The sequence below is a fragment of the Lithobates pipiens genome, unplaced genomic scaffold (assembly GCF_037356315.1).
Source record: "Lithobates pipiens isolate NorthernLeopardFrog02 unplaced genomic scaffold, aLitPip1_a1.2 Scaffold_10, whole genome shotgun sequence".
In the NCBI taxonomy this organism is placed as follows: domain Eukaryota; kingdom Metazoa; phylum Chordata; class Amphibia; order Anura; family Ranidae; genus Lithobates; species Lithobates pipiens.
This window is the reverse complement of record NW_027507686.1, coordinates 92679020-92691292: the sequence shown is the minus strand read 5'-3', so window position 1 is coordinate 92691292 and position 12273 is coordinate 92679020. Positions and strand designations below refer to the sequence as shown.

At 41.5% G+C, this 12273-nt stretch overlaps 1 protein-coding gene across 1 annotated transcript in view; it reads left to right on the top strand.

Moving 5' to 3' along the window:
- The window catches only part of PACS1 (phosphofurin acidic cluster sorting protein 1), a 654146-nt gene that overhangs the window by 576245 nt on the left and 65628 nt on the right, over positions 1-12273 (top strand). Inside the window, exon 22 of the mRNA XM_077450086.1 lies at positions 5098-5217. Within this exon, the coding sequence (XP_077306212.1) occupies positions 5098-5217 (120 nt within the window). The remainder of the gene's footprint in view (positions 1-5097; positions 5218-12273) is intronic.

Sequence of the window (12273 nt, the reverse complement as noted above, 5' to 3'; positions counted from 1 at the left end):
ACTCCTGTTGAGGATACCCTGGGTTTTGTGGTGGTTTTTCCACGCACTTCTGTTTTTTTGTGGGTTTCGTTTCACTAGTTCCCACCTGCCATGGTGGATGAAGTTTTTATGCTGTTTTTCCCACCCCTCGTTTGGCACTGCTTGGGGACGTCCCATTTTGTTACAGAGAGGAGCCATATCGGTCGGTGAATATAAGAGAAAATAGGATTTTTGTACTCACCGTAAAATCCTTTTCTCTGTAATTCACTGACCAACACAGCACCCGCCCCTCCTTTTTTTTCTCTTTACGTTATACTGTTTGACGTACTGATTTCTGCCTGAGCAGGCTGCGAGATTGTAGCATAGGGACCGCCCCATGGGCGGAACTAAAAGTTCTGAAGTGTTATATTACAACTTTGCCTAGTAATCTCCAGTAATAGGGCTAACAACCCATTTTGTTACAGAGAGGAGCTGTGTCGGTCAGTGAATTACAGAGAAAAGGATTTTACGGTGAGTACAAAAATCCAATTATCAGGTACACCCAAATATCATAGTTGTTATAAGGAATTATCTAAGGATATGGACCTATATAGCCTGATAATTGGTAAAAGGAATATGTATCTGGTGTAGGGGCCAGGTTTAGTCCATCAACCAATGATACTAAGACCGCTAATATACATTTTAATTTAGTGTGATCTTGAATAGGTCAAGTTATTAGAAACATTGTATGTGCATCATTTTTAAGCTAAGCTCCAGGCAATATAGCTGTTAGGTTAAAGTATATGCACAAAAACTGATGAGTTAAGTAGGGAGCACGTAGGGCAGTGGTCTCCAAACTGCTGCCCTTTGCTTGCTTTTATCCGGCCCTTGGAGCACTATTTCATCCACTGATACCAACTTTAGGGCATAACCCCCCCCCCCCCCCCACAGACGCCAATGAAGCGGGCACAGTTCCTCCCATTTACACCAAGGGGGCAAAATTCCTCTCAATGACACTAGCGGCGGGGCCCAATGACATCAGTGATGGGGCACAATTCCTCCTATTCACACCAACAATGGGGGACAATTCCTCTCAATGACACCAGCAATGGGCATCAATGGGGCACAATTTCTCCCATTGACATCAACAATTTGCACGCAATTACTCTCATTGGAACAAACAATGGGGCATTTATTTTTCCCACTGACTTCAGAACCTTTTTTTACTCCCACTGGCCACAGTCCGGCCCTCCTAAACTCTGAAGGAGGAGATTAGAAAGTTTGGAGACCCTTAATGTAGAGAATAAGGAAATTATTGGTTGGTCAAAAATTATGCAAGCTATTTCCTACAAATTCTTATGCAACAATGTGGTTGTCATGCTAGGTGGCACATTGTGCAATATGCACAAAAGGAAAGAGGGGTTGGGTTGGGAGGGGTGAGATATGTTACCAGGGTTCTGCACTTTTCCTGGGCTATTATACTATATAGTCACCAGGATGCTGTGGCTCCGTACCAGTGATGTCAGCCGCAAGCCTGGCTGGACATTATTGGGACTGGGGAACACGCATAGAGTTCTCTGGGGAACACCATTGTGTAGGAGAAATTATGTGTGTAAATGTATGTAGGTAAATAATATCTAATATACTGTACTGTATACATAAAGCGAAAAACACCTACCACCCATGTTTCTTTATCTACCCAACCAACCACCAAATAAAAGGAAAGAAAAAAATCATTCAGCAGGCAAAGAAGGTGGGTATTACAAAATCGTGACAATCTCAGGTTTGAAGCTCAATCCGCCTGGAGAAAATGTATCTAAAGAATATATCCAGTATGTTAACTTTTTGCAGAGCCAATGAAATCTCTGCTTCTGTGAGACTCCTGGGTATCTGCTCCACCACCCAGACTTCAAGTCCATGTGTGTATTTTTGGTGGCATTCCGCAAAGTGCGAGGGACTCGAATTGCCTTTTCCCTCTTCCACTAGGCGGCAATGTTCCCCGAAACAGTGGGCGAATAGTGCGGCCCTTGTATACCAATTTGCCAATGCGTTGTCATGATGACCGTTTTCATCTCTACATTCCAGCCATGCTTGCATTCAATCCCCTGCTCTCAGACCCTTTCCTTGACTGACGTGTCTCCGAGGGCATGACGTCCCACCCGGGTTGCCAGTTCCTGAATATAGGCTGTTTGTCTCTGCATTTCTCTTTAGCGATAGACTGTTTCACTGGACTGAGCCGTGCTCACATCCTTAGGATTCTAACATTGAGGTACAGTTCCCCCCCTTACCAGGGCCCCCAATTCATCGGGACTCCATTGCCCACAGCTGTCCAAACCACAGCAGCATACCTGAGCCCGGAGGCTGAGTCAGCACCATACAGGGGTATTTTCAGACAGTGAGTTTTTGCTTTCTCATTTACTGTGGCCTTTGAGTAAATCTTGCATAGTTTTAATTGTACTATTTCATTTAATTCAGGCATTTCCAAAGTCTGGCCTGTGGGACATTTGCGGCCTGCGTTCCAGTTTGATGTGGCCCCCACTTTTTTTTTTGCTGTGAATATATCTATCTTCTTTAGCTATACAGAGCTCAGAGGCATGTGGCTGGGAGTGTTGCTGGAGCGTGTTCAGAAGTCTATGTGCCAGAGCCGCTATGAAGCTGACAGCACGTAGAGCCAATCACAGGCACTGTGACTATTCCCGATCTCTGCATCTGCAGACTGCAGATGCAGAGATCGCGGAAATGTCTGTGATTGGGAGTGATGTGCGCCTGTGATTGGCAGTGATGCTGTGCGCTGTCAGCTTCTTTTTTGCTCGGGCACATCGACTACTGAACACGCTCCAGCCACACACCCTGGCTCATCCTAACAATGAGCGTAGCGCTCTGGGATTTGTCAGGCTAAAGAAGATAGATATATTCAAAGCAAAAAAAAAACGTGCTCGAGCTTGGGGCCCACAGATATATATAGATATAGATATAGAGATATAGAGAGATAGAGATAGAGATATATATATATATATATATATATATATATATATATATATATATATATATATATATATATATATATATATATATAGATATATATATATTCCAAGTGGGGGCCACATCAAACCGGAATGCGGTTCCTTTCAGTCAGTGGGAGGCACTGGTGGATTAGGCTGGCTGAAGGAAAGATTATCATTTAAAAAAAAAACAGAAAACACCCAAGCTCACCCTTATGCCCCATACACACAATGAGATTATCGGACGAATGATCATCCGTTTTTTATTGCATGCTAATCTTAGATCGAATCTGATGAGTTTACTAAAGTCACGAAAATTCCCGCACGACAGAAAAAAAATTCAGAAGTGATGTCATGTGTTGTAATGCATTTGTATTGCATTTTCGAACGATAGCTGTACTGATTAAACGAAAATCGTACGAAAAAAATTTCCGTGCATGTCCGATAGAATAATATCGGATGAACTGTCCTAATCGGCTCTCGAAAGCTCTGTACTAACGATCCGATTATCGTACGATCGCTTCGAAAGCGGTATTTTCCGTACGATTTTCGGATCGTGTGTACGGGGCATTACAGTGAGAGTCGCTGGTGGATTTGGCTGGCTAAAGAAAAGATTATTATTTTAAAAAAAAATAACAAATGCTCAAGTTCATCTTTACACAGAGAGGTGCTTGGGGATTAGTCAGAGGCTAAAGAAGATTATTTTTTTATTTTTATATATCATTTATTTAATTTTTTTAAACATGACACACCTAAGCTCATCGTTACCCTGAGCGAAGAAGATCTATATATTCTATATCATCATATATTGTCATCAGTGTTACAAAAGGAATAGTATTCCGTTTGCAATCAACTTTGCATAAAATATTTAATTTGCATTTAATTTTAATGGTTCAAAAAAAGTCAGGCAAAATGATCGGCCCTCACGCATATTCACTTCATGAAATCTGGCCCTCTTTTAAAAAAGTTTGGACACCCCTGATTTAATTGAACTACTTCAATAAATTCTTTGCTGATTTTATCGCAAAATCTTTTTGGTGTCACGTGACCTTCACTTGTGCAAACACACCCACACACACACTACTAGTGGTCCTCCAAGCGCTGCCTAGTTCTCTGGATTAGGACTTTTTTGGCACTGCTCCTGGTGCCTACCTCTCACACAGCTGCTGAAGGGATCTCAACACATCACAATTACCGTGAAGAAAGCCCTGAGATGTTTCTAGCGCCAAACATTTTTTGCTACTTTGGTCCACTATATATGGAGCAGCATATACCTGGCTCATTCTCTCCAGCAGTTATCAGGAATATTGGAGGAATATTTTTTTTTTTTTTTTTTTTTTTTTTTACTAGTAATTTAGGAAATGAGTGAATATTTGTGGGTAAATAGTTGGTGATTTTATGTAGTGCTGAAGATACCGTATTTATTGGTGTATAGCACGCACCTTAATTTTAAGAGAGAAGTTTCAGGTAAAAAACATACATTTTAAATAAAGAAATTTGAAGCAAAATAAGGGTCAGTGCCCATTAATGCAGCCTTGCCCTTGCCCATCTGCAGCCTCGCCATTGCCCATTAATGAAGCCTAATCAGTGTCCATCTATAGCCTCACCATTGCCCATCACTGCAGACTAATCAGTGCCCATCTGCAGTCTCGCCAGTGCCCATCATTGCAGCCTGACCAGTGCCCATCTGCAGCCTTGCCCACAATTGCAGCCTGATCAGTGCCCATCTGCAGCCTTGCCATTGCCGAAATAGACAGAGCCGGATCTCCTGTGTACTCGGCTCGGCGTCACAACCAGTACCCCCCCGTCCCAGATTCTATGATGTCCAATGTCGGGATGTCAATGCTAGGAGCTTTCCCAGAGGCATGATTGGGCGTGATGCCGAATACACAGGAGATTCGGCTCTATTTCGGTGGCGTTCGTTCCTGCCTTCCCTCAGTGACAGCGTATAACATGCATACACTGTTTTCGCCCTATTTTAAGGGGGGAAAAGTGCGTGTTATACGCCAATAAATATTTTATGTATTTATTTTTGTATAGCATAATATTCAATCTATTTTGTTAAAAATGACAATCTGTGGCCTGGATCATGGAACACATGACAAGTTTTACTGTATTTACTTTTTCTCTATTTTAGTGCCAACAATTTTCCTTAGCAAGAAGCCAAAAGAAAAAGAACCTGATGCCAAAACTCAAATAATTGAAGGAATCACAAGACTAATCTGCTCAGCTCGACAACAGCAAGTCATGCTAAGAGGTAAGACCCTTGAGGATGCAGAAATCCATTACATAGTTTGTAAGGTTGAAAAAGACACCGGTCAATCCAGTTTTATCTGTGTGTGTGATTTTTATTCTCCAACAATTCCACAGTCCTTTATATTCTGTTTTCTGTTTCCTGAGGAAGACATCTAGAAGTTTTTTGAAGTTGTCGACACTCTGTCAGTTCTGCTACTGGGGGGGGGGGGGGTCCACATTTTCCCTGCTCTAACAATAAATAACCCTTTCCACAATCTAAAGTTTATTTATTATTATAAAGTCTATTTTTCCTCTAACCTCGATTGTGGCTGCATGTCCTCTTAAGGTACTTTAGAGTAAACCATTTATTACAGTTATTGGCTTTGATATAAGTTATCATATCCCTTCTTACTCTACTTTTCTCCAGAGTGAATAATGGCTATGTATTTTATCCCCCCTTACTGATCAATGGTAGATATGCTGTCTCTTTAAATATCAACACATTCAAAATGCTTGAGCACTCAAATTAATAAATTAACCAAAACTCAATATGACATCTATGTCAATATTAATAGATATCTAAAACTAAAGTGGTTAATAATCAATGTCTCAACATCAAGTGCTCACGTGTTAATAACCACCAGCTGTGTTCACTCCTTACCAGAAAATAACCTCCAAACTATAAGAGGTTAGAGCAGCATAAGAAAAAAGGGAGCACTCTCTGGTCTCTAATGCAACAACCTAGCTCCTCAGCATTGGCAGCCTGGTTCCCCACTAAAAATCTCTCAGTGGCTTTGCAAATTCAATGTACACCCAGCCTGGGTTTGTGTCACTTAAAAAGGAATAAAAGGAATAAAATATATATATATATATATATATATATATATATAATTTTTTTTTATTATTATTTCAGGTACTTATATAGCGCTGTCAATTTACGCAGCACGTTCACATCAGTCCCTACCCTCAAGGAGCTTACAATCTAAGGTCCCTAATACACATTCATACATACTAAGGACAATTTAGACAGGATCTAATTAACCTACCAACATGTCTTTGGAGTGTGGGAGGAAACCGGAGTACCCGGAGGAAACCCACGCAGGCACAGGGAGAACATGCAAACTCTTGGCAGGTAGTGTCGTGGTTGGGATGGATAAATAGATTCCATTTCTAAATATCGTCAACAATTGCAGGATTTATTATAAATAAAATAGTCACAAGGGGTCTAAAAATATCATACTTTCATAAGTAATCACAAACCGCTCCACCTCCCCATCAGCGAAGAGCACAGTGACGTCACAAATCGGCTGTACCCAACGCATTTCATGGTAATCCACATCATCAGGGGACAGGAAGCCATGGTCTTTTTCTATAATGCCGCTGCAGGAGTTAAGGCAATGTTATACTGGCCGGAGATTTACATTTCTGCATGGATCCTGGAATAGATAGCACGTCCCGTGTACAGGGGACAAGAGGTGTAATTCTAAAAACAATCAAACAGAAAATGCAACAACATCAGTTACTCGTTGTTTGGAGAATTATGCATCTCAAAACGCAAGATTATACGTTCTACTCTCCTGTACACGGGACGTACACTAGAATTGACTATATACTGGTAGACCATAAAGCATTGGAGAGGGTAACTGAATCAAATATAGGAATATCAACGCTATCTGATCACTCCCCCGTGACTATGAAAATGAAGGTAATGGGAATACAAAAATCGCCATATAATTGGTGCCTAAATGAAGCACTTATACAAGATAAAAAAAAACGTAGAAATGGGGAAAAAAAGAAGAGAAGTATAAATATGAAATTATTAATAGATGAGATATATAGATTAGAGCAAATTCATAAAAAATATAAAGGACAACATCAGGGAAGCTTCCATCTATTGGTAATAAAAAGAGAAGAACTAAAAGATCTCATGAAACAAGATACAAAAAGAACATTTAATAGAGTATTGAAAGATGGATATCTCTGGGGAAATAAACCTAGTAAACATTTTGCTAGGACGTTAAAGAAAAAAATCTATAAATTACCGTATATACTCGAGTATAGGCCGACCCGAATATAAGCCGAGGCCCCCAATTTACCCCCAAAAAAACTGGCAAACTTATTGACTCGTGTATAAGCCGAGGGTGAGACATGCCTGTCCATCCCTGTGTGTGTGTCCGTCCATCCCTGTGTGTCCGTCCATCCCTGTGTGTCCGTCCATCCCTGTGTGTCCGTCCATCCCTGTGTGTCCGTCCATCCATCCCTGTGTGTGTGTGTGTCCATCCATCCATCCATCCCTGTGTGTGTGTGTCTCCATCCATCCATCCATCCATCCCTGTGTGTGTGTGTCTCCATCCATCCATCCATCCCTGTGTGTGTGTGTCTCCATCCATCCATCCATCCCTGTGTGTGTCTCCATCCATGTGTGTGTGTGTGTGTGTGTGTGTGTGTGTGTGTCCAGCCTACCTTTGTCCCGAGCCTCCGTCCCGTGCCTTGCCTCCTTGCCTCCGTCCCGTGCCGTGCCTTGCCTCCTTGCATCCGTCCCGTGTCGTGCCTTGCCTTGCCCCCGTCCCGTCCCGTGCCGTGCCGTGCCTTGCCTTGCCTCCGTCCCGTGCCCTCTTCGTCGGCGGCCATTGTAAAGTTCAAAAGCTGCGCCGCCGCCTTCGCCTGTGATAGGCGGAACACTGAATTTCCCAGCAGCCTGTGTTCCGCCTATCACAGACGTCGTATCATCCTCGTCCGTAGTACGAGGATGATACGATGTCCGTGATAGGCGGAACACAGGCTGCTGGGAAATTCAGTGTTCCGCCTATCACAGGCGAAGGCGGAGCCGGAGGCGCGGCTTTTGAATAGAATGGCCGCTGTCTGTCTGCTCGACACGCTGATCGAGCGGGCAGACAGCGATGACTCGAGTATAAGCCGAGGGGGGCACTTTCAGCCTCAAAAAAGAGGCTGAAAATCTCGGCTTATACTCGAGTATATACGGTACATAGAAAAGATTCAAAATAATGGGGGAATGGTATATAAAACAAAGGCGATAGCAGAAGTCTTTCAGAACTATTATGGGGCATTATATGCAGTAAATAAGGGCCAACATGATAAAGATAAAGCAAGTAAAACAAAGCAGTTTTTGGATAGAGCAGGAATTCCCCAGATATCGGATAGTGATGCATTAGAAAAACCCATAACTGAAGAGGAAATTAATAAGGCTTTACAAGAAACTGCCTCGGAAAAGCCCCGACCCAATGGGTTTCCGACCCTTTATTTAAAGAATTATAAGGAGATCTTGGTGCCAAGGCTATGTAAATATATGAATGGACCGGGGATAGAATATGAAATGAGTAGAGATGCACAGGCGGCATCGTTAACTGTAATATTGAAGGAAGGGAAGGATGGAACCTGTTGCTCAAACTATAGACCGATATCCTTGCTTAATGCCGATACAAAGTTATATGCAAAAGTCTTGGCAAATAGGATGAAAGATTTGATGAAAGTGTTAGGCCACCCCGACCAGGTAATTTTATTCCAGGGAGGGAGGGGAGGGACAGTGGAGTGAGAACATTGCTCCTCCTCCAGAAAATTAAAAACGGTGGGTCCCCAGGTCTATTCCTGTCGATCGATGCTGAAAAGGCATTCGGCAAGGTAGACTGGGGACTCATGATAAAAACATTGGACTCCATGGGATTAGGCTCAAAAATTATCCATTGGTTTAAAGTATTATACAAACAACCGACCGCGGTCATAAAAATTAATAGGGAACTATCCTCATCATTAGAAATGAAGAATGGGATGAGGCAGGGGTGTCCCCTATCCCCATTACTCTTTGTATTGTCTATCGAACCCCTTTTTGGCAACAATTCGGGTTAGTCCTGACATAGGAGGAATTAGGGTTGGAGATGTGGAGCATAAAGTGGCGGCCTTTGCTGATGACTTGCTGTTTTACATAACAATGCCAGATTTACTAAAAACTCTAAAACAATATGGAGAAATATCAAACTTTAAAATTAATCTGAATAAATCTGAGATTTTAAACATAAATTTAAACAAACAAGAGCAAAGTCTACAAAAGGAATTCCAATTCCCTTGGAGGAAAGAGGGATTAAAATATTTAGGAGTTAAATTGGCAACTTTGTTAAAAAATATAAAAAGAAAACTATATCCCTCTACTAGATTAAATAAAAAAAAATATCATTTAGATCTCTCTCCTAGATAGGACGAATTAATACAGTGAATATGCTTCTACTACCAAAGATTACCTATAAGTTTCAAATGTTGCCTATAGCCTTGCCGCACTACTATTTTCAAGTTTTAAAAGCGATTTATAATGAGATTCATCTGGAAAAATAAAAAAGCCAGAATCTAATTTGTCACACTGAAACAAGGAAAAAACCAAGGAGAAAAATATTACCATGCAGTGGTGTTATCACGTGTCATAGAATGGACAAGGAAAAAAAGTGAAAAGCAATGCGTTACAATAGAGAATAATAGTGGAGCACGGTTGAATAGGGTAATATGGAACCCCCCTCAATATAGGGGGTTGGGGGAAAATAAACATGAGTTGACAAGACATGCACTTAAAATATGGGACTTGGTTCACAAACAATTTAAATGGAAATATAATTCACCTTTTTTGAAAGAGAACGATTATTTTTTTCCTGGGAAAAGGGACATAGGAGGGAATTGGGTTAGGGAAAGTACACAATTAAGAGATATAATTAATAAAGGGAAAATAAATACACTTTTTGAGATAAAACAAAACACGGATTAAATGGTAATGAATTTATTTTATTTATTTCAGGTACTTGTATAGCGCCGTCAATTTACGCAGCGCTTTTACATATACATTCATTATACATTCACATCAGTACCTACCCTCAAGGAGCTTACAATCTAAGATCCCTAACTCACATTCATACATACTAGGGACAATTTAGACAGGATCCAATTAACCAATTATGGGGGAGTAAAAAAGGATATATCGCGGCTATATAAAATATTAACAAATGAGGAACTGGAGGTACCGCCATTCTTTAATCACTTAAGCCCCGGACCAATTGTCAGCCTAAGGACCAGAGGTCTTTTTACAATTTTGCTCTGCACTGTTTAACTGGTAATTGTGCGGTCATGCAATGTTGTACCCAAACGAAATTTGCATCCTTTTCTTCCCACAAATAGAGCTTTCTTTTGATGGTATTTGATTGCCTCTGTGATTTAATTTTTTACGATATAAAAGGAAAAATACTTTTTGTTATAAGAAAAATCGAATAAACTCAATTTTAGTCATACATTTAGGCCAAAATGTATTCAGCCACATGTCTTTAGTAAAAAAAAATGTCAATAAGCGTATATTGGTTTACGCAAAAGTTATAGCGTCTACAAACTAGAGTACATTTTCTGGAATTTACACAGCTTTTAATTTGACTGCCTATCTCATTTCTTGAGGTGCTAAAATGGCAGGGCAGTACAAACCCCCCCCCCCCCCCCCAAATGACCCCATTTTGGAAAGTAGACACCCCAAGGAAATCGCTGAGGGGCATGTTGAACCCATTGAATATTTTTTTTTTTGTCCCAAGTGATTGAGTAATGACGACAAAAAAAAAGTTTTTGTCACTAAATGATATATTGCTCACACATGCTATAGTTATATGTGGAATTGCACCCCAAAATATATTCTGCTGCTTCTCCTGAGTACGGGGATACCACATGTGTGGGACTTTTTGGGAGTCTAGCCGCGTACGGCACCCCGAAAACCAATCACTGCCTTCAGGATTTCTAAGGGTGCAAATTTTTGATTTCACTTCTCACTACCTATCACAGTTTCGAAGGCCATAAAATGCAAAAATAGCACAAAACCCCCCCAAATGACCTTATTTTGGAAAGTGGACACCCAAGCTATTTACTGAGAGGCATGTTGAGTCCATGGAATATTTTATATTTTGCCACAAGTTGCGGGAATATTACACACTTTTTTTTTTTTTTGCACAAAGTTGTCACTAAATGATATATTGCTCACACATGCTATGGGCATATGTGAAATTACACCCCAAAATAAATTCTGCTGCTTCTCCTGAGTATAGGGATACCACATGTGGGGGACTTTTTGGGAGCCTAGCTGCGTACGGGACCCCGAAAACCAAGCACTGCCTTCAGGATTTAAATATAAAACGCTACCAAAAAAACTGTTGGCGATCACAGGGATCAGGCCTGACTCTGCGAACGCTGCAGTTATGTGTTTAGTGTTTTGTAAGTGACAGTGATCGATCGATACTGCACTTGGGTGGGCTGGGCGGAGGGGCAAAACGCAGGTGCTAGCAGGTATCTGGGCTGATCCCGCTAACAATGCGTTTTTTTGGAACCCTAAACTGCTGGGGACGCTAGTATAGATCTGATCAGATATTGATCTGTTCAGATACTATATCACTATGGGAGGTGTATGCTTTGCACGTGGGTGTTAGCGGTACTGGCACTAACCTAGCGCTGCCCGGGGCGACGCAGACCCTATCTGACCCTAAAACCTAATTGATATCACCCGCCGGGTGATCAGGGGGTTAAACCTTTATTGGGTAATAAATGGGGGGTGCCCTGATGCTATAAAAAGCTAACTAACCAGAGTCACCCGTAACACTTATACGGTGATCAATGGTGAAAGGGTTAACTAGGGGCAATCAGGGGGTTAAAACCTTTATTAGGTAGTATATGGGGGTCCCTGACGCTATATAAAAACCTGACGGGGAACTAACTAATAACTAACTGGCTATCCAGCGTCACCAGTGACACTTATACGGTGATCGCTGGGGAAAGGGTTAACTCTAGGGGCAATCAGGGGGTTAAAATCTTTATTAGGTCGTATATGGGGGTACCTAACACTAAAAACCTGGCGGTAAACCTAAAAAAAAACTAGTGACACTAATGCAGCGATCAGAAAAACGATCGTTTAGTGACACTGGCAAAAGGGGGTGAAAGGGTTAACTCTAGGGGCAATCAGGGGGTTAAACCTTTATTGGGGGGGTAGGGGGCTACCCTGGACCTAACACTAACTGTCCTGACAGTTTTTACAGTTACAACTGACACTAAATGTGGT